The 23,829-nt window shown below is 40.1% G+C and overlaps 1 protein-coding gene across 5 annotated transcripts; it reads right to left on the bottom strand.

Moving 5' to 3' along the window:
• ACOT9 (acyl-CoA thioesterase 9) lies at positions 1 to 23,660 on the bottom strand. 5 transcript variants are annotated; one of them, XM_074858627.1, is made up of 16 exons: positions 23,487 to 23,660; positions 21,904 to 21,995; positions 20,295 to 20,321; positions 17,262 to 17,307; positions 13,500 to 13,670; positions 13,369 to 13,406; positions 11,166 to 11,249; positions 10,457 to 10,560; positions 9,272 to 9,345; positions 7,072 to 7,139; positions 6,000 to 6,111; positions 4,733 to 4,823; positions 4,165 to 4,250; positions 3,373 to 3,460; positions 3,061 to 3,211; positions 1 to 2,807 (listed from the first exon to the last, which is right to left on the bottom strand). In XM_074858627.1, the coding sequence occupies exons 1-16, from the start codon at positions 23,498 to 23,500 to the stop codon at positions 2,749 to 2,751; spliced, it is 1,305 nt and encodes a 434-aa protein (XP_074714728.1). In that variant the 5' UTR covers positions 23,501 to 23,660; the 3' UTR covers positions 1 to 2,748. The 5 variants fall into 5 exon arrangements, with proteins under 5 accessions (XP_074714728.1, XP_074714729.1, XP_074714731.1 ...); XM_074858628.1 differs by lacking the exon at positions 20,295 to 20,321; XM_074858630.1 differs by lacking the exons at positions 20,295 to 20,321; positions 23,487 to 23,660 and adding an exon at positions 18,769 to 18,867.
• Positions 23,661 to 23,829: the final 169 nt, after the last annotated feature.

The following is a 23,829-nucleotide window of genomic DNA, read 5'->3' as shown; positions in this document are numbered from 1 at the left end:
TTAATTGGTATGTTAAAATACTTTAATTCTGAATGTGAGATCTGAGAACCATTTTATCACACACAAAGGTATACAGCGATGTGCATAAATAATACCCTTGAACAAAGATACATTTAGCCTATTATCAGAGAGGGTAACAATTTGGAGTGACTTTCTCAGAGCAGAAAATATGTGAGCACATATTCTATGTCTTTCTGTTTATTACTGTATATATTTTATATCTTTTACATATGTATATATATATACACACACACATTCTGTATGACTGTACATACATTGCTATAACTACTGTGATTGTGGTACGTGATTAAGTTATCATGAACTTCAACAGCACACTAATTCTTCTAAGCATCTTCATTTGCAGGATTCATTTTCTTCACTGTGTCCAGAGGTTCTGATGTCACACCTTGATCCCTACTCTATTAACCTCTTTTTCTCCTCTCCAATCCCTTCCTGAAGGTTGAATTTAGAAATTATGATAAATTCATCTTCAAATACAGCGGAAAAGGCAGTAGAGAAAGAACTTGGTACCCCCTTAACTTAAAAATGTTACACAAAAGTGACCCAGGTAGGACCACTGGGTCAACGGTAAAAATCTGCAGATAATCAGAAGTAACACATAGTTCTGAAATAGATCCCTCCACTTCCTGCCTTCCTACTTATTTTTTAACAGCCAACAGTGACCAATGCAGCAACAGGGGAAAAAGCTGGGATAGAATTTCAGTTCCTTTATTTGTGTGGTCAGTCAAGTATATTCAGATTCCAAAGAGTTTTAAAAAGAAGAAAAACAGAAAGTAAAATATATATCCACAGTGTCATAATCATTAAAGAAAAAGATTATATCATCATATAGATACTGCATCAGCACTGGAGCGTGGCTAAAGAGAGAAACTCTACATAAGGAACCAAGAGCTTACTATCACTGCAATGCATTCACCTGATCCGGATCAGGCAACACCCTTGTGCCTCTACTGGAAAACTATCTAACTTACAGATAAAGGTAGCCAAATCTTAGAAAGCAAAGGCTGATGTATAACACGCTGGTTATTACAGTGCTCACCGTCCTGACATGAATAGCAATCAGCTGTTAGGAGTCGTGACCTTCGTGCTATCCTAGCACCAAAGGAAGCTGGTCCTAACTGTGAATGTCTCAAACTTTCCTTCGCAGAAGTAAAATTTCCACAGGTTGCTTTATTTTATCAACCTGTTTCATGCACCTGTGCTGATTCACATGAATTCTACTTGCTGCTTCCTGATTTCAAAAGATTTTAAACCTAGCAAGGAAGCCAGAATCTATTCTCATGTATTATAAGACATCATATTTCATCCATTTAACCTACCATTGAGCCCAACTACTACTCTTTGGGTGTCTTGATCAGACAGGGTATCAGTCTTGATTTGAAGGTATCACAGGTCCAATTTTGTGCTTGGACTAATCATCCTCACTGCTAAAAGTTGACGCCTCCCATCCACTCACCTTCCTAATTTCAGGATGTTGGGCTTTATCTGCCAGATACTGGAGATTATTAAAACTTTATCCACCACATCAGAAGCACTTCAGTATCAAGTACTTTCTTCCTGTTACTTATTTGCCATAGTTATGTCCACCATGGTGTCCCCTCTGTGGTGGGGAACTACTCTGTCCTTCACAGGTAAACTTGACAACCTATAAAGCTGTGCAATATTCATGTTTCATTACAGTCTGCCATGGAACCAGACTAATAATTCAGCTGAGGAGGCTGTCCTCTAGCTGTATGATAAAAAGTCAGTGCGATAAAAATCCCCCCACCATTCAGCCGCTGACTTGTTTGCTGGCCAACACAGATTCTCTGGACCCCTAACTCCAGCATCAAACATAACCATTACCATTTTAGCAGCATTTTACCTTTCCTGCTCCCAGTCCCTAACAAACCAAAACGCTCTGCTCTGCAGTGCCATTTCCCAGTCCCACCCAATCTCACCAATCAGATCTCCATTCTACAGACCATGAGAAACAATTCATTAAGGAACTCACTTACAGTTACATCAAAAAAAAAAAAAAAGTTAGAAGAGGCTGGCAAGGACCAGCTGTATGCAAACAGAATGCCAGAAGAGACCATCTGGCCACCTCATTTCACTGCAAAAATCAGTTCCCTCCCATGGGAACGTCAAACTATCCAAAAGAGGAGCTGCAACAAACTTATGAAATCCCAGCTGATGGGAAACACCTGCTTTACATTGTGCACACACTAGTAACTTCCAAGTTTATGCTGCTGCCCAGATGCACGTCCTTGTTAAAAAAAAGACCCTAAACCTAATTTACACAAAAATGTAGGTCAAATGAATTCATCTGTGTGTATCTACTTATTGCACACATTCTTCTGACAGAACTTCTATCCCTTAACAGGGAAACACAAAAGAGAGCTACTAAGAGAAAGAAGGCAGATGGTGACAAGCAAAGGTTGCAATGAGATCTCTCAAAGCAGACAGAGAAGCTATCTAAAGCTTAAGATTGTATTTTTTCAGCCTTTTTTCCTAGCATCAGCATGTAAAAGTGGCTTTCAGCAATCCCTAGTAGCAGAGAATAAAAAATCCAAATATATGCAAATACATAAATAGCACTAAAAAGGTGGAGTTTGTTGTGGGGTTTGGGGTTTTGTTTTGGGGTGGGTTTTTTTAGTATTGCAAGCACCTGTCTGTTAGCCATCTCTGGTGACAACTCTTTCCAAGACAGCATGCTGCTACACTGCTGATGCAGCCTTCAGCACGTCAAATGTCTTTCATGATTGCAGCAAAGTGTCGTTTCCCATCTAAATACAACATGGACTCTGAAATAAGGTGGAGAAAAGAGAGAATCACATTAGTAACTCAGTATCAGTACTACAGCAACTACACAGAATGGCAAGATTACGAAGCAATCCACACTGTCATCAAAGCATAAAATAAATGTGGCTTGCCAGGAAATCCTGTTAAATTATTCAAATGCCAACAGTCCACCTACTAAAATGACCAATGTTCAAACAGAAAGCAAGCCATTTTGTCCACAGAGTTATGATGACAATGCATTAATTGGATACTTGCCTCCGTAAGTTTTGGGGACAACCTGTGGGATCTCATTTTCTGATATAAATGTAAAATGGAAGATATTTGTTGTCTGGTGCTCCCTGGTATCTGCATCATAAACCTCACTGTGTACTCGAACCTGGATGTAGTTTTTTTCTGTGTAACAGACCTGCAAAGTTAAGATAAGAGTTATAGTTTGTAATTTATCACTGGCACTGAAAAACTGTAACAGACTTCCTTACACTGTTTTACGGTAAAAGTCACACACTCTCATAATGCACCGATCATTATCAGTGATTAAAAGTCACTACAGAAAAGTTTTTCTCCTACCTGTCCAGAAAGCAGTAATAAGGATCCAACTTCAACTGGCCTCTGAAACATGATATCGTCAACAGATACAATAAAAGGTCTGGAACTCCTGAGCAAGAAAAAGAGAAATTTCTTCTCAAGAATAATGAGGATGTTTGGAGAAATTTAAAATATTTCATTGTCAGCATTTTAATGAAACCTCTCATGCAAAAAATACACACTCTCTAAAGATACATTATTGCATCATTACTGTATCTTATGACTTACACTTGCTAGGCAATCTTCATGCCATCATTGCTTAGGCCTCAATTTTCCAAGCACTGAAATAAAACACTTTCTATCAGGCTATGCATGCTCCATTAAACCTATGCATAGATCTTTGTTGGGTGATGACCTCAGTCACACTTTTTAAGCACAAGCAGTTACTAGAAGTTCAGAAACCACTCCTCTTGTGTATGGAATGAAAAGATGTAATATTTATTTGATAGAATGTCTATTTTATATGTTTAGAAAGAAAACATATCTTCAAAAGTCAATCTCAATAGCTTGGTAAGATTAAAGAAAACAGAAAAAGGATCTATTTTCTATCTTGACATGCAATGCTTAAAAACCAAGCTCCAAGGAGCAAGATGCAAATCTCTTCATAAATACAAACAGATGCTCCAAGTAAAACAGTGCTGTGCACTAATAGTGCAAGATCCTACTAGATAGCTAGGTCTTTTCTACTCATTAGGTTGGTTAGCTTGGCTTCCCAACCTACATACATGTGCACAGGGCTCTGGATTATATAAATGTTGTAGGCCTACAACTCACCCATAGCTGCAAGCAGTTGCCCATCCCAGTTCAAATGCCTTTCTCATGAGAAAACCCCCAAAGATTCTATTGAAGATGTTCCGTTCCTGTATGTAGAAACAAAAAAATCAAACTGCTGTATTACATATATTCTTTTCAAAGCATTGTGTTGAAGTCTGAACTTCAGTTCACAGTATTTAACAGAACTCCCAGCATCTGAACGTATAAAAAGCACTACTGAAATATATATGCAAAAATCCAAATGGTTGAGGCAACTTAATAGGATCTCATCCAACTCATCTGACAACATACAATAAAAACTCAGAATTTTTTCAGCAACTAGAAGCCCAACTTAAACACTCTGCAAAGTAATTTCTTTATAGAAAATGAATAGTCTGGTAAGAAAACAAAGTAAAAATCTTCTATTTGCAGTGGCAATCCATACAGATAATAGAAAAATGGCAAAAGAAACTAAGATCAAAATAAATTGCAAGGACTGCAGAACAGAAACAAAATAATGGCTTGACTAGTCTTACAAGACAAATCATAAGTAACTGTTTCTGTAATTCATTAATATTTTTCAAAATACCTGAGGATGGCAAATCTGTAGGCCTTTTAGCTTTGCATCTTCCATCCACACTGAATTGGGTGGTAATTTACGACTCCGGAAACTTACTGTCCTTTGGAAGAGACAATAAACTTTATAGCCCACATTAGCAGAATTCAGCAAGTAAAAAATGCACAAACAGCAAATGCAGACATACACTAAAAAAAAAACCAACCAAACAAAAAAAAACCACACCACCAAAAAACCCCCCAAAACCCAGAAATGCTATCACTAAACACTGTTCCAACTGACCTTGAAGCCTTATCTAAAGGGATACTTTGATTTGTTACTGCAATAAGCCTATACTCCTGCTCTTTCAAAAACTTCTGCTAATGTTTAACCTTACGTGAATGAACGAGCTTGAGAAAGGTACATGAAAGAAAAGATGAATCACAACCACAGAGTTCACACTTTGTCAGAAAAGCCTTATTCTGTTTTTTGACTCATAATATGAATTAAAAGCACACAGTGAACTAACAGAGTAACTCAACATCAAACATCCAGATGGTTCGAGGTTTTCAAATCCAGACAGAATGCATACAAAATACACCTGCTAATTTTAAGGGAAAGCATGTCTCACTTTGGTAAACAGTTTCGAAAATAACAATTGTTTAATGTTAGTAAATTATAGAAATTATAAATTATCCACAAATACAACATTGCACTAATGTTATTAGACACTGTTCTATCACCACTGGCACTGGACGATTTCACACAAAGCTCAAGTATAAGAGAAGTATGCCAACAACAGTCCCCCTCAAATAATGTTGTCAGGTATTATATTTAAAACACGTTGCAAGGTTACCCAGTCAAAATATGGCCAATTCCTGCCCTCACAGGGTTTTTTCTAGATATCATGGCAGAAAACTCTTTGATTATGCAAGTCACATGGCTGCAAAACCATTCCATTCCCTTACTTGGTTAAACATCATTAACCTTTTTTCCTCAAGATTATTCCTAACAGCTTGCTGAGAAGCTCTTTGTGCTTACACTACCACTTTCGCCATCTTGGCACAGCTAACACTCTTTAACAACAGACTCTTGTAAGAGATGCAGACATCATATTAAAGTTTGTACCTGTGTTTCAAATAAAATGCCACAGAATTTAAACAGTTAAATGGGAAAAAAAATGCGTGTGTTTATTCCATACTACCCTCTTACTAACACCCACTCAAAAGGCACATTACTTTTCTCTTTCATAAGACTTCAGTCCTCCTCCACCCCACCCCACCCCACCTCCCCTTCTTGCCTTGTGTCCAATGTATTAAGGAATATGTCATGAATAATTTTCCTTTCTTCTGCAGTGGGAGCCATTTTCAGTAAGGAAGCAGTGCTGAAATCAATCCTCTTCAGCTTGTTCACTAAACGCACACACAAAAAAATTGTATTACAGTTCAAAGAAAAAGGAAAAAAAATTTGGCTTTGCTCTGAAGATTTTAACCTGGAATGAGCTGTCTCTTTCCTTTTTTCTTTTTCCCCCTGTAAGTTAAAGGCTGTAACTTCACAGTCCCGTAAATTCAAACAGAAGTTTGGCTTTTAGAATTGACTGCAAAGAAAAAATAAGGCAGAAGTTCACTGTTACCTCACCAATGTGATGAAGACCTTTTATATATATTCTATGACACCCACCCACCACTCCTACAGAAAACTTAAGTACTCCCCTCAAAGTACAGAAAAACGTATCAAACAAGAAACCCTACAGAACAAACAATCCTCTTCAGGTTTTGCCCATGGTACAAGAATGTAAATTTATGATAGAGCTTATCACCACAGGCCACATTGATGGAAATTTTAGCTTAAAAGGTCTTCTGTTCAGTTTATTCAGTTTTTAATGTTTCTCTAATTCCCTGATTTAAAATTCCAGCTTGAAACAAAAGAAGATGGAACTACACACTCCTTCCCTGGCTCTCCCCCTTTCTTTTGGAGTTTCCTTCCAAAAGGAACATGGGTCCCCAGACAGGTAAGGAGCTATGATGCACCTAGTAGACCCACCATGTGGGCAATCAATCACTCAGAGCACTAGGAAAGCCTGCCCTGCACTCAGATCTGAGGTGGAGTGTGCATCCTGAAAACAGAGGGGTCTAGTGGAGGTGCAGAGCACATCAGGAATGCCCTTGTCTGTCTCTTTAGCCAAAGAGTTTCCAAGAACGTAAGAGGCTTTTAAACTCTCTTAGGCTACTGACAACACGTGACAGAACAAAAATCTGATCTTAAACAAATTAGGAGCATTTGTAAGTAGTAGAACTTCTGAATTTTACTTCCTTCCAGCTATTAAGTTGAACCTGAGGCAGATGTGCATACTACCAGGAAATATGACATACATTCTCCTTGCTTGAAGATTTCTTCCTCCTCAGGGCTCTCAGGAACAAGTGGATTAACAAACGCTGGCCTATGGACAGGAATTTTTTTTTAAGTTACAAACTTTACAAGAATTTGTCCTGTAAATACGTTATAACAGTCTTCCATTTTTGCTTACATAGACAATACAAGATGAAAATACAAACTTCAGGTTATATCATAGAAATAAATACATCTGCCAACAGAATAACACATTAATTTTAACTCTGAAGAGGCAGTTGAAGTAATCCAACCACTATCTAGTATAATTAAGAAAGAGTAAGTGATAAGTGATGAATCTATGCTTCTTAAAGAGGTAAAACTGTATCCATAGATTATAATGAAGATTATTCAAGCAGAAAGCTGTTTAGAAACTCAGCAAATGAAGATGTGATGATCTAGGATAGTCTAAAATAGATACACAAAACTTGAATGGTATCATTCCTCCTGGAATAGAAAGAGCACAGTGCCGGAGCCAGCAAGCGTTCTTATATCTACATGTTCCCATGACAGCCTTATCAACAGCCAGAAGCTGTTTACCACGTGTACCACTTATCAAAGAAGATGATATGAGGCTGCCTTGAGCACAAACTTGTATGTTTATTTTACTGCACAAATAAGTTTACTCTAACCTCATTATATAACATTTAATTATTTCTTTTCACAAAGAAAGGCAAATACTTATTTTCAAGAGCCACTCTTCCCCATAATTTCTAATTACTATTTTTCCATTTTCAACATTTATACAAATACTCAGAACAATATATATACACATACGCACACACAAATATCTGCTGAACAGTTCACCTCTACCCCAAGTCTTTACTCAGCCTGGTGACAAGAGACATGCAGAGAGGATCTTTTCACTTGGAACAAACTGCTCTTTACTGGTTTGCTAAACCTCTGGATTTTGGAGATACACCAGCTCCTTCTCCATCACGGAGCTCATTCTCCCTCTCCTCAGCTCAGGACACAACTACATTGGCTTTCCTGTCCAAGCCCCAGGCTGCTGAGATGCAAGCCTGCAATGGTCCAAAAGGCACACAACCACGTTTCTGTGGCACTATAACCAATCTAACATACCCTGTAGCCCTCTGAAAGGTTTTTACCTCACATAGAATAAACGCCCTCCTTATATGGACAGAATGCTTCCAAAACACAGCTGGCTTGTGGCCAGCTGGCTTGAAGAACAGCCTCTGAAGCTTGTATCTATCTGCACAAGTCCATGTAGGTTTGTCCTCAGTCAATCTGCTAGTGTATAATTACATCAGATTTTATGTAATTCTTTTGCAAAATAAGTCCTTAAAATGAGAACCATAAATATAAGTTTGGTTTTTTTAAATGTATAGTATGTTAATGAGCTATAAAAAGATCTCATAAATCTGAAGGAAACCAACCTAATAACTAACATTATCAGGACTAAATAATTATGCCAAGCAAAACCCCTTCATTAAACATATCCCTCTTCATTAAATACAGGCAATTATTTAAATTAGTTAGAAACAGAAAATTGTTTATTACTTTTGCAGGCTATACAAGAAAGAGGTAAGAAATACAACCAATTTTTCTGGTGCTGGAATCATAAACCAAAACTGAAACTGAGCAGCCTGTTAGTTTAATGACTAAGGAATTACAGAGAGAGTAAACCAGAAAAATAAGAAAATTTGCTGGGTTTTTTTTAAGTTCTGTGGGAATACTTACCAGTTCCATGTTACTTACATAAGCAAGTTTTAGGCTGAATTATTCTGATGACACCTATCATGTATCTATTAGGGAATTAACAGCACTATTCACTCAAAGTCTATTTAACCATTGAAACTCAATCTTTTCCATTTTTATGGCAAGAAGGCAATTAATTCTAACAACTACTAGAATGCAGGTGGGTTTCTAGCAGACTCATTCACTTCTGCGTTCATCAGACCAGTTATTCAGGCACAAGGAAAATCTGTTCAAGAAAAGGGTCAGATCCCAAGAGTAACAACAATTCCTGGTGTCATCTCACTGCTGAAAGCAATGCTCTGAAGCTTGCTGCAGGAAAGTAACACTTGCCAGCAGAAAACATTGACTATGTGATTTATTTATCACCTACACTGTATGGCCTATACACATACATGGCAAGCTGACATGTTTGCTATTTTCACCACAGCAGGAGTCTGAAAACTATTTTTCTGTCCTACAAATTACCGTTTATTCTCTGGATCCCGGGCCACCATGACAAAGGTTGCATCTAACACAGGGCTGTAATCACCATCATGTAGCTAAGAGAGACAGGAAACAATTATATTTCTAAACTCTAAAATTGTAAATGTGCTTAGCAAGCTATTCAGCTGACATCAACTATGCCAGCACACTGTTAATGTTGTTTATTTTCACGTTCTGTCATCCCTTACAAGATCTCTCACGACAGGTCGAACAGAAGGAAATAACACAAATTAAAACTCTAGTTTCAGGAATTCTGCAATGTAAACATTAAACAGGGAATGCTTATTAACTACTACCTTCAGCTGGGAGGGGAGGAAATCAACACCGGCATTGTAAAAGGACCGAGTTACCCTTTATTCTGAGAAATGTCAAAACATTTTTTTGTCAATACCAAATTGCCACAAATGCCAGCACCGTGAGGAGTTCTGACAGTAAAGGTGTAACGTTATTTTCTACATCAGAGACTTTACTTAAGGAGACCAACTGAATAAACAGAGATTTACCTGTTTATCTGAATTATAGCCACTAACACCACTTAAGTGTTTATAGCATATCTTTGTTAGTCTAAATAATTAAATTGACATTTCAGTTAACTAATCATTTGACAGTAAATATTCAATAGAAATGTTAAGAATTTTTAAATTATTAATATTCCTTCTGCTTCCTGAACAGTGTAACCTAGTTACACCCTTCACTTACTTTCTATTATTTACTATTTAATAACTTATTACAAAAATTGTGCTACACAGTAGATAAGTTGAACACAAGAGATACAATTTAATACTGAATCTGAATATCAACATTAAAATTTATAAATCTATAAAATGAAAAGGTATAAGGAAAATAAAGTTTTTCAAAAGCAGGGAGAAATTTATTTAAGAACATGCAGAGCACAGCCACCAATTTTTTTCTGTAGGGAATACTGTGTTGCAATTTAATTACAAAATGCTGGTTAAGAAAAATGAATGTCTTAAGAAAGATTTGCAAGATCTTGCCGCACCTAGACTACTGGAAGTCACTTTGGTCTTGAAACACTAGGGCTGTCTCAGGTCCTTCAAAAACAGTTATTCTAGAAAATATAATTTAGATTGCTAATGCCATCATCCAGAATTTCCCTTGAAGCACCTCATGTCTGTCATAAGATGGAGAGAAGTCACAGGAACTAACCTGCAGCATGTGCATCTTCACTTCCATTGAGGTCCTCCCAACCCAAGAAACATTGCCTGTGAATTTGATGTCACAGTCTGGATATATAATCTTCTTGCACAAATCTACAGGACAAACATTAGAGGTTACTGGAGACAGATCACTCACATCTAATATTAGAAAGACCAGACACTCTAAGACCTTTTTATGTTCTGCAAGTGGCAACACACACAAAGACAACCCGGAAGAGACACTTGTTGCAAGGGACCACACTGCTAGCCTGCCATTTCTGCCTTTTCAGACTCCTAAAACCAGAACAGGAGGAGGAAGTAGGCACACAGGAGGCAGACGGATGGCAGACCCACAGAGGTGTTCAGCAGAACATGCGACACAAGCAAGGTCCAACCCCACCAGAACAAACACTGTTCAATAATGAAACTAAGGAAACTCACTTGCCAAAATAAAACCAAACACAGAAGTGCAGGAAGCATGAAAATTGTATTTTGAAGGGAAGGGAAATATGAAATGCTGAAAAGCATCCACAAAACCCTCCTCCCTCCTCCCTTCAACAAAAGCCACAGTGCTCAGAGTTCAAAGCCAAAACAAGATGAAGTAAACTAAACAGGAGAGTGAAGAAATTATCCTCAGTAACAACCACGGAAAGGCAGTAGTTGCTGAAAGGGTAAGGCAAACAGATGAAACCATTTCTACTGACAAAATTGTCACTTACTGATTTTATCCACCAGAGCTGTAACTATTGATAAGGGAGACCTTGGCTGCATTTCCTGCTTGGTGTGAGTGTAGCAAATAAGAACTGTGGAGAGACCAAAAATGGAGTGAGCTCTTTAACAGAAACCTCAGTGGAGCAGATCAAAGACATCTTTGTGAAGCATGAGAAGTACCTGCAAAACACAAACTGAAGTATCATACTGTAAGAGTGCACAGGACTTCCACATTTTCATGTATGTAACTCACAGGATTGCTATAAAAAAACCCAGTAATTCAGCAGCTGTCTCAGTTATCTGCATATTTACATACCACACAGAGAAATTTAGCTGAGAACTTTAAATCAATCCATCACTCCACTTCCAATCCCATGTAATCTCTTCCCTCTATCCCTGCAGCCCACTGTCTCAGATCCTTCCAACCCTCTATTTTGATTTCATGCAGGTTGTCCAAGGATATGTGCTATCTGAGGACTTATTTTCAAATTCACCTTTAAAGAGCTGCAGATTAAACTGTGCCTTACAGTCATGAAAACATAGTCAGATGTACTCATCATACTGTAATTACTACTAGCCAAACCACTAGTTAAATTGATTAGCTGTGCTCATAAGCGCACATCCAAGTAAACATACTCCTTAGAATAATACAAGCGTGCAAAGATTTTTTTTTTTCTAGTATTCATGTGATTTTCCCTCAACACAGATTTACATAGTCAAGAGTATCTGTTTGTACTTAATGAGATAAGAGAGAAGGACAAATTCTGTCCTTCCAGGTAATCTAACATTTTTTTTTCCCTAAAATTACTGGTCACAATTCTAAAAACTGTTATGCCTATCAACTCATGACATCAATATGATTAGTAAGAGTCTGAATGGGATTTATCTGAATCTTATTGCCAAAGACAAAAAACTAGAAGTCGATCAGACCTTTATGCAGTACATCTGCCAGATCATAGAATATATTGGGGTGGGGCGGGAGGGATATGAAACAGTACATTTTCCTGTGAAAACTGCTGACCAGCATCCTGAATACCATGTTATTGAGACAGAATCTTGATAAACCCAAAACGACACATCCCCAGTGGAACTGACTGAAGCCCAATATGACTACAAACAAGGCAAAGACATTCTGTGCTACAAAAAGAAAAACTTAAGATCTTCACAGATTTCCAGGGAAAATAAACATGGCACAGGATGAAAAACAGGCTCATCTCATCTACCAATGGAGGGTAGCCAATAGTTTCAAGTTTCCTTTTCTAATTCAGGACAGGTACTGAAGCCAGTATCTTCTACATCCCAGAAATAAATATAAATCATCTAGCTATCTTGCTTATCCTTGATAGACAGGTGACATGCATTCACTTGTTTCTCTGCCTTCCTCAGTCTTGCCCATCTGGACCCACAGAAGGGCTTTCTTTCCTGTCAAAAAAACCCCTGTCCTATTCAGAACTTTCTGTTAATAAGCCCCTACTCTTTGTCAAAAACCTCCATCAAAATGGTCCCAACCAGCTACAGAACTTTGATGAAGAAGAAAGTCAGCTGGTGACATCTTAAGGTAAAACGAGTTATTTAGCTGCAAAACAAAAGTCAAGGATCTTGAACTTTTAAAGACCATGAATAAATGAAAAGGAGAAAAAAAAATAAGAAAGTTAACTCATGAAACAACTGAATTGTTTTTACCCTTAACATCAATTTGGAGACAGAACCCAAGATCTATATCAAGTGTTTTTCATTTGTTCTCAACGGATACATTCTGTTCTTTCCAGATTATACTCTCTTTTCCCCAAAGGGAAGATTAAAATATCTGCACCTCACTATCTGTTGGGTTTTGTGTTTTTTTTAAAAGAGAAAAATCATATGTTTTAATTTGAACTAGCACACTCTGCAAATTTTCTCTGATTTAATATTCAATGCAGATTCATAATCTAGGATCATTTCTCAGTAAATTATTTTCATAGTTGGTCCTTTATAAAATTGGCAGAGGCAAGAAGCTGAAGCTGAGCAATTCTGCTTCTGTCTGTTCTTTATCATCTTTTCTTCTCTTTCAGCTTTGGTATCTTTCCTTTTTTTCCCTCCCCTTTGAAACAGCCCATTGATGTGACTCCCTCCCTGAGGTCATACTATATCATACCAAACAGTGCTCAACAGTACTCAAACTCACTTTGTCTGCCCTACTTGTGCATTCTTTACAAGGGCATAGATACATACCTCCTAAACTGTCAAGATCTTCAAGTATCCTTCCAAACCTGTAAGATACGTTTTTGGACAGTCAAATACCTACATACATAGTAAATGAAAGTTAACGCTTTCCTGTATGTGTAACATAGTTGCTTTGTTACCTTACACTGTTGTGTACATTCAAGTACTTTTCTCTTATTTCAGGTTGACTTCCTAGAGGTAGAATAACTTCCAAGTAGCTATCCTTCATTCTCCTAGGAGGGAGATCTTCCTGTCGTTTTGCCAGTAAAGTATGAAGAGCTTTCCTTTCTTGCATTGCTTGCACATGATCCCTGGTAAGGAAAAAAAACCCACTCCGTCTGGAGTATGACAACAGAACTGCAACCCTAGCTAAAAGATGGCACATTGAAAATTATCAAAATGAAAACAAAAAAATAGTAAAAATAGGAAGATACAGCGTGCCTTGAAAAGAAAGTGAAATGCACATAATGAGATATACTAAGCAAGACTACTGCGGAAAACTTTTAAATAGTTTTGTGTACAAGTGGCAAGCACATACTTTGCACCAGAGATGATCTGAATGCTACCAAAATGGTTCCCCTTGAAAAGAGCAAATCAGATGTAATTTAACCTATGAGGGTCTGTGCATATTCATGTCTTCCATAGCTACTGTATCACAACTCTTCCTACAGTGCCAATTTTAAAGGACTGACTGTCAATTTACAATCTCTCCCAAGAAGTAAAGCAGATGTACAGTGTCAGTTAGTACTAACAACAAAGATAACTAATCTGCTAAGACATGCTATCATCCACAGGTGAGTTCTCCCTCTCCAGCATTAGCTCATACAGCATACACTGGATCAGCAAGCTAAAAGAAAGGGAAAATGAATATATTTCTCTCTCTCTTCCTACCCAGTCATTTTATGACTATACAGGAAAGCTATAGAAACAACACAGAAAAGGAAGCACTACCCCTTCAGAGCTGCTTTTCCAGCACCACCAAGTCAGAGAGGTTGCAACTCACACAAGGGAGTAAGGGCCAACTTACTGTCACTTCTTTCCAATCTACCAAGTTGGCTCCTTGTACAGGTATGTATAACAATCTTCCCCAACACTCTCTCTTACCTGTTTCTCCAGCGTTCCCTTAAAAGTGTAACCTGACTGAATAGAGCAAGTATTTCATAACATCCCCAGAATCAACAACAAAGCATTAAAAACCTAAGGGTTAAAAATGTAACAGTTCCGGTATAAAGCCAAGAAGTATGCAAAACTATGAATCCATCTCATAGAGCAAGAGAAGACATAAAACACTATGTAACCAAACTTAATTTTAAACTTGTGGATGCGTGCCATTCATTCAGTACTGCATGCTGCATTGCTGAGATATGAGTGCCATTGTGTTTAACAAAACCAATTTAAAAAAAAAAATATGAAAGAAAACAACAGAAAGAACCTTTTCACCAAAAAGAAAATTTGTCTTAAGCTTTGACTTTGGATGAATTCTGGGTATTAGCCATTTAAGGTGAGGACTTTTTTGGCTTGAGTTTTGTTTTTAGAAAAGTACAAAGCAGTCACACTTCAACATATTTATATTCCCTCTTTTCTGTTTCATAATTTTTGGGGAAATAAGAATAATCCATGATCAAAGAGAGTAAAAGTCTAGCAGAAAATTTCAGTTAGTTTTGTTTGTTTTAAATATGAAATATGGTTTACCTCATCTGGGCAACATGATTACTGCACAGTTCAGAGAAAATAGAAAGATAACATAGTGTTTGAAGTTATGCCACTGCATATAAAAACCAGAATATACTAGATGACTAAGGAAAGATGCAATGTCCAAAATGATGTACCTTCATGCTTTTTAAAAGATTTGTTTCCAAGGTCTTTCAGTGAAAGGTTTAAGAAAAATTAGCAAGAGAGTAAATCAGAAATTTGTCTACAAGAACAGAGAAACCAAAGAATAAAAATTTAACTATATCCTGTTTTCACCAGTCCCATCCTGGCTCCTCTGAGGTCAGCAGCAGAATTCTTCTTGACTTCAGCTTCAGAATGTACTCTTCAATATACGGAAGTATTGGGCTCAAGGCAATAACATTTTTCAACAGATAAATACTGTTACACACTGCAGTACTAGTCATACAGTAACAATACTTCATCTAAGTATTAACTAACACCTACTCTAAACATTCTGAGAAATTACATTATTGATTTCTGAAATGGCCACAACTCTATCTAGATTCTAATTAGCAATGAACAGATTAATCATTTTAATTACAATTTAAGTACAAACCCAGACTAAATATATATGCAAGATATTTCTTTCTAATACAAAATACCACTGGCCTTTACAAGAGAAATCATGAACCAAAGTTTCCTTTTAGCAAAATTAACAGCCGAAGGCATTCCTCCAACATGCATCTCTCCCCTTTCCCAGCAATCCAGAGGTACGTGCATCATTGCTTCCCCAGTTCCCATTTTGGGACCCCTATCAAGCTATTCTCTTAGGTTTGTCCTTTTTAGTCATTCTGTGGCCTAACTCAACTAAAGCACCGGCTGTTCAGTCTCCACATGTATCAACTCTTTGTCACTCCATTTTAAAAGCAGGATCTCAAAGGCTATGTGATCCATGTCCTCCAAACCTCCCCATATTAAAACCATCATTCTCGAGTACTCCCAGCTATGGGCTCCCTGGCTTTACTTCTTCATGGTAGTTGAAGCATACAGTACTCTGCAAACCATTTCTGCTGTATTTTATACAGCATAAGGGACATACCTATCTAAGAAAAACACTGCTGTGGTGATCCTGGCTTCAGTCTGCTCTCCTTCCAGTGGGGGAGCAGTGGGGGAAAAGAAATGGACAGAACATCAGACTTGACCAGAGCCCCCTAAAATCTCAATCCTCAGATGGTATTTCCATGTGGCATGGTTCCTCTCCAGCCATTCTGGGCTGCAGGAAAGGCCTTTATAAAAGTCAATTTCTAGAGCCCTTTCAGCTGACCTACCAAAAATTTCAAGCCCCCTTCTGCTTAAATACTAAGCAAAAATCAGCTTCCCAGATGCAGGCATTTTCTTTAGCGTGCCTATAATCCTGTTTAGATAAACCTAGTCAGAAGGCCTGGACACATCAGACACTCCACCCATGCAAGCCTCTCTTCATTTCCCTATCAGTGCAAAAAGTGTGAAAGAAGTGCTCAGCAAACACAGCCATAGAAAATTAACAATCAATACAATAACTATGCGACCAACCAAACTGCAGTACGTAATTCCCCTAGACTGCTATACTGCCTTTTTCAGAACTATTAGCAGTAGAGGATTATAGTCAACTCTGGCGTATTCAACGTAACAGAGGGGGAGAAAAGTCACCTGAATAAAGCCAAACCATCAATGATTTAAATTATATGCAAATTAATCTAAAATTAAGTTACAGCAAAGAAAGAAATGCCTGAGATGCTCCTGACTAAGGAGACACCGATCCCAAGCTGACAATTTTCCAAAGTGACATAGGTGCTGCCGGGCCATTTGTAATATGGCCTGCTTCACACTGAACCAGCTCAGCTGCCTCTGAATCCAGTGCAGGATAAATCCACCATATGGGTAATCCACCTACAGATAACTCAAGAAGTAACAGCAACATAACATTTCCAGCCAGACTCTATAGCTCTTAAACTTCCATTAGATTCAAAGCTAATAAGCATCAAGATCACATATTTTGTTCCTTTGGTGCTTAAGATCTTCTGTCAGAGAAACCTCAGAAGTTTGTGACTCACAAAGTAACAATTCAGAAACCTTGTTTGCATTACTTTTTAGCTGGATCTTTTTTCTTCCCCAGTCAGCAAGCTAACATTGTTAACTTCCACTACCACAATGCTGAGTTCTACCTGGGTTTCACAAATAAAGTAGAATACATTTAATGTAGACTGTACCTCCAGTTGGTAGATGCTCCCACTATATCCCTCAATCTGCTCCGCACTGAAAAAAAAAAAAAAATCAAAGCAAATCAAGCTTAGCTCTGCAAGTGATGAACATGAGGTTGCCTGGTGTAAAAGGCACAATCCTCATCCCAGAACAGGAAAATTAAGCAAAGTCATGCAAATAGCAGCCCAGAAACAGAAATTTGGCCAAATTTACTGATGCTGTTAGTAGGCATATCACAATAATGGGTTGAGTAACACGATTCCATAGCTTATCGTGTATAGCCAACAAAGAGTGTTTGTTAATGCAGTCAAGCACCTGCAGTGCTAATTAACAGCTGAAAGAGAGAGCGGATCGAGATCAGATTGAGGAATTTTGATGTGAAAATATTTCAGCCTAAACACAAACAAACTGTGGAGATAACACAAATCAGAAAGTCATAAAAGAACATAAAAAGGAACAGTGCAGCTGGGAGACAGGGAATGAGAAGAGTACTATTTAAATAATTGCACCCATGAAGGCAGGTAATGTCAGCAGACTGGCTGTTGTCAGCAGGGTTTCATAGCCTAAATTCTAAGCACTCTCAAAGAACACAGTGATAAGACACTGAAGACAGGCCTATAAAACTGATTCCGGCACTGTTTGCACCATCAAAGTTAACACTAGTTCTGCACAAGTTTTTCCTAAATTTTAAGAATAATCTGCATAAGCAGGTTTTCTACTCTTTCCTCGGATGAGGCTATTAAGTGTGCTAAGGTCCCATCAAATCTATCAAACTGCTCCATCACTGTTAGGCTGGTGAATGTATGCTGTTTGGAAACACCTAAAAACAAGCAGCAACAATTCTCAAGCTCAGAACAGAAGTTGAGAATTGTATAGTAGGGATTCCTTGCTTATTTACAAATATTTTTATACAAGGGCGTTCAAATATTAGGACAAAATAGTTAGGGACACGTCAAGAAAGGGCTACCAAAAAAAATCCAAAATTTCATGGTGAAACAGAAAGAGGGCTGCTGGTGACTCACAAGCTGATCGTAACTCTGAGTAACTTTTGGGTTATTAGACATCATCAGGCTTGGCACTTTTCAAGCTAAATGCCCAGTCAGAGTATTCACAATGATCAGCAAGCTGTCCTGTGAACCCTGGAGCGAGCAGAGCCTGATTTCCTAGGTAAATCACATACCCCTCTCTCAGCCAGATCCACTCAGCTCTGCCTCCCTCCTCTCCATACAGTCACTTCAGTTTCTGCTGCTTTCCTACCAAAGTGCCCCACACCACCACCACTGCAATACCCCCAGCCTCCCCTTTCTTGTTCCTTCCCCTGCAACACCCTCAGCTCCCATCCCTACCCTCCCAGCCTGCTTCTGTTTCGCCTGCCCATGAGCTGTGGTTAGCCCAGAGGCAGGCAAGGGGCTGGCTGCCAGCCAGCCAGTGCACAGATCCCAGCCACTTGCCACCTGCCAGCAAACACCACGGTCCGGGGCTGACCCCAACACCAGCTCTGGGACCCTAACAAACCTCTGATTTGGAAGACAATTTTCACAAAGCTTGTGGAAACACGTTTCTCTTCGAGATTTATGCTCGTCTATTTTGGCTGACACCAAGCAACAAAAGGTTCTGGAAGAAGAGCGGGACAAGAAGATAAGCGGACAAAGACAAAACAGACTGCTTAGGCCTCAATTCTTTAGGAAATTAGGCTAAAAACATGTTTTGAAATTAGAAGAGTTCTACTAATTCTAAGAACAAAAAAATTTTCAACGAAAGAAACTGATTGAAAATTTAAGGTTGATTTTTTTTTGGAAGGGGGGAAGGTCTGAAAGAAGCAGCAGGTTTGTTTACAGAATGGGTACTGCTTTCCTGTTACTCATACTCCACCTGTGAAGCTGCCATAGCATACACTGGATCAATACAGTGTTAGCAGAAACACTGTTACAGCTTCTAGAACACAAAACCTCAGTTTTCCCACAATGTGCAGACTGTGCTGGGATGGAGGGGGAATAAACAGCACTTTTCTCTGTTTAAACTAAGATCACCTTCCTTTTCGACTCTAAAGGTTGAGGTAAAGAGCTCTGAAAAAAATCTCAGGTCCAAACCTGCAAATATATATACACCGTTAGTCCCATTTAATACTTCTGATTTCAATTTTAAGCATACAAGTAAGCATTTGCCAGGCTGAGACCACATAACTTTTATTTTAACAATAAAAGGGACAAAGCGTGAAAGTGTTTCTAAAATGTTGCCAAGATAAATCTAGTCCATTTTACAGGCTCCTAAGTGCACAGTTGGTTTTTTTTTCCCTGCCTTGGGAAGACTATATCACTCTTCTAGATATTAGTTACCTTACAACAGAAATTTAAGTAAGTAATTTAGCATAAAAATCCATAAACTTTTTCTCTTTTCTTATTTGGCAAATGTATTAAATGTGCAAAACAACTGCAGCAAACGGAGTTTATCTGTCATTATCATGTTGCTTATTTCACAGTATACCCTACACTGTGATCAGTGGATCGTTAATGCCGCAGCAGCAGGGTCTGAGTTTATTTGCACTGTGCTGTGACAAAGGACACAAGGGCAGCAGGACAAGATCGGTGCATTTATCTCCGACAGTGAGATCTGTGCCCCCTTGCGCTGGTGCCTCCCCAGGCTGTATCCAGGTTCAGGTAGGTCACTACAATGTATTGTACCACCAGTTTTGGTATAGAGCTTGGTCTGGAGTTCAGTGAAAGATGCAGGTTCAAATGTCTAAAATGAAGCTAAGTACTGCAGGAATTGCTGCGCAAGAGATTTTGTACCCCACAAGCCTCTTAGAAAGGAGTTACCCGGCACGCCACCAGAAACACAGTGTGCTGCCAGAGATCTAGTACAACAATATTGCCACAAATAAGATCACAGCCATTCACTGAAGGCAAAGAGGCTTTAAGCAAGTCGACAGAGAAGAATAATAGCATTTCATTTTTCATGAATGCTAAAGTAAGGAAAACAGTAGCTGAGTAAGTTTAGTGTTATAGCAAATATTGAAATATGTACAGATTACCACAACACACCATTATTCACATGAATGGGTAAGTGTCCTGTGGAGTGGAAAACACACGTTAGAGTAACAATTAAAAGAAACAATGCAAACAACATCTAGTAAGGAGTTACCTGGTTATTCTACCTGCTTGCGTTTCACTTACGCATATGTTCCTTAATTTTAGTAAGCAACTGAAGGCAACCTGTCCTTGCCTGATTTAAGTCAGTACCTTTGTATTTTCAACTGAGTTCATCCTTTCCTTCAATGCCAGCTTTCCAGTTCCTTTGTCTACTGGATCTGTGTAGTATCTGCTTGCAATGTAATTCCAAACAGTTTTTCAAACTTGGTGCTACCATGTATTGTTGACAAACACTATTAGCTTTGGAAATAATATCTGGAGTATTTTTCAGGAAGCGGGATGAGAGTTACCTCAGAGGAAACTTCCAAAGTCCTGCTTGGTGTAGCCTTTGGGAGAAGCATGGAAGAAATGAGGGCATTCACAACTGGGACCCAAAGTTGGGAGGAAGCATGTGGAAAACTAGTAAGAATAAAGTATTTGGTGTTTTCTGAAAGCATGGAATCCAAATTAACAGAAATTAGTTTACGTATCAGCAAAAGTTTGTATAACATTATTTAAATGTTACAATTTCAAAACAGAATCTCAAATATTTACAGTTGTTATAGTCCAAAAAATATTAGCATTCCTTGGAAACAAATCAGAGGCAAGGCCAGGATGGCCTCACTGCTTCACTATTTTTACTGCCCTTCTAGGTGGTATTATTATCAAATATCCAAATAAACGGGCAGAGCAGTATTTGCAAGTATGCAATATTCTGTATCCTTGCTTCTCTCCTTTAACCTCCCAAATTACTATTTAATAACAATAATGAAAAAAAGTTCTCTGACAATGAATAACCCTCATCTTCTCTTTTAGTGGATAACCTGTGGTTTCTATTCAAATAACAAAGGGGAAAAGATTACAGAAACAAGCAGAACTTCTTGAAGAAATTATTTATACTTGTCTCCAGCCCTTTTCCTTCTACCCTTTTCTCAATACATGCGATTAGAATAGGATTAGAATGCAAGAAAACTTTTTTTAAAAGCTTCTGCAACAGGAACATTATGGTTTATTACTATTAGAGCACTAAAACAGTCTTTCAACACAAAGGTCTATTGACAAGAGCATTTTCACAAGGCAATGCTGCTGATCTGATTAAAAGATTTCTCTAAGTTTACAAAATTAATGGTACTGAGACATTAAAAGTTCTGTAAAACATTATTTCCACTCAGTTCCTCCATTTCTTGGCCATTCTCTGCAGTTGCCATAATACCTGTCTGTACTATGTTGACTTTCTATCTAGAGTCAACCTGAGAAGCAGTTGTCCCTCCAGAAAATAATCACACGCTCTTCCAAGACTAAAGAACCGGACAAGCCTCTAAATCTGCAACTTCAATGATTGTGCATATTTGTTGCCATTAATCTCCAAACACACACAGTGATTTTCTGCTACTTCCTAAACACTTACACTATGAGCTAACATTCAAGGGCATGTTCGTTATCCAAAGAAAAGCCGCCACCTCAAAGAATAAACTCCTGAGAAACATTGCTAAATCTTCCAAAGTACAGCCAATTACTTTACCTTCAGACATGTCAGGAAGTACTGGGGAGCCACTGGTCCCAGAAGTGAGTGTCCTAGCCAGAACAGAAGGAAGCTTCCGCATGATGCACAACCTATAGGCAGAATGGATGAATTTATTGTCATTAAAACCAATGCCATCAAAATAACTTAGGATTTATTTTTGGAATGGTGCTGATTTCTTCAGAAACACCACTCCTTATTTTCAGCCTCATTTTTAGAACTAGATACAATCGCTACAACCGTTCATGCCAGCTGAAACTCCAACTGATACCTGTCCTTATCTGAAAACAGGAAGGAAGAAGGATTTGCTGGCGGTAACTGTTCTCTTCACTGACTACTCAGATGCCCTGGGACAACCAGCTTAAACCAAACACCAGTTTCTACTCTGTAGACATCCTAACACAGACGGGGTCTGTGTGCATCTAGGAAATCATCCATGACCCTAACCATACACTTCTCCTGCACTTGGCTGGTGTGCACAGCAGTGGAATACCCCAAGAAGGATATCACAAGGCCTCCCACACAGTCCCATTCAGCTAAGCCTGGTCTTCTCCTCCATGGCTTAGTACTGCTGCAACTCAGAAAAAGCCCAAAGTGCAGGATATAATCCTTTTAGCTGTTCAGCCAAAGGGACAACCACAAAACCCTTCAGAGAATGTAATCCACCGAGCAATTCAGTAACTGTTCAACCAGGTAGTAGCCAGTGTGACTCCTCCACTGTGTAATGGTAACACAAAAATACACAGAGGGTCAGCAGGAGGAAAACCCCTCGCGACAGTTCACAGCGTTTTCCTGACAAGGAACGTGGGTTGCCTGTCCCTTCGTTTTCTTCAGCTGAGGCTGGGGTTTCACCTCAAAAAAATGGCAAGTCTCCAGGCTCCAGAGGAAAAGGAGGGCCATGTACACATGTTTCTCTATATACATCCCTCACATACGTACCTGCACATATATATCATGTGCACATAAGCTTCCTCTGTCTGCAGGTATACCAGGAGTACTTAAGGGAGTTAAAGGGAACACACACAAAAAAACCCCTCAGAAGCCAGCAGTGTCTCGTACGCCCCAGAGAGGACATGAATGGCAATGGGGAAAACTCCCTATAACGGGCGCAGCTTCTGGACTCGTGTCTCATGGCACAGGCAGCAAACGACTCCCCGCTCGGCCCAGCCTGCGCCCCGGCAGGATCTCCCCAAGCTGGGTGACATTCAGACGCGCTGAGGGGGGGTGACAGCCGCTCCTCCTGCCCAGAGGGGCCAGCACTGACACGGCCGGGCGCCATCACCCGGACCCGCGCTGCCTGCGCCGCTGCTGCGCAAGTTTTAGGGGGCCACGCCCTGGCATCGCCCCGCCGGCCAACGGGCCGAGCCCCCCTCGCCGCAGAGGGCTGGGCAGCCGCGGGGCGAGGGTCGGGGCGCGGCACCGCACCCCCCGGGGCAGGGCGGCGGCCCAGGGCCCTGCCCGCCCCGGCACCGCCGCGGGGAACCGCCGCCTCCTCCCCTCGGGGAGCGGCGTCTCGGCCGACCGCCCCCCCCCCCGCCCCCGCCGCGGCCCGCAGGGGCTAAGCGGCACGGGGGCAGCCTTACCGGGTGGCCAGCATGGCGCTCGCCGCCGCCGGGGCCAGGGACGGAGCCGGGGCTGGGGCCGGGGCCACGCCCGCCCCAGGCACGCGGCGGGCCGGGTACCGAACGTGCTCCGTGCGCGGCCCTTGCGCCGCGGCGCCCCGGGCCGCGCCCCGCAGGCAGGGCCGCTCGCCGCCGGCTCCCCTCACCCCCCGCCCCCGGGCCGCCGGCCGTGCCGCTGGGACCCGGCCTCCCGCCAGCGACCGCGCCCCCCACAGCCGGGCCGCGCTGAGGGGCGGGGGTTGGGGCCGCCGTTAGGCGCTGGGCGGGCCGCGGCAGAGCGGGTCGGCGCTGCCCGCCGGGTTCC

This window comes from Strix uralensis, chromosome 2 (assembly GCF_047716275.1).
Source record: "Strix uralensis isolate ZFMK-TIS-50842 chromosome 2, bStrUra1, whole genome shotgun sequence".
In the NCBI taxonomy this organism is placed as follows: domain Eukaryota; kingdom Metazoa; phylum Chordata; class Aves; order Strigiformes; family Strigidae; genus Strix; species Strix uralensis.
The sequence above is the reverse complement of the archived record's forward strand: the minus strand, read 5'-3'. Positions and strand labels throughout refer to the sequence as shown.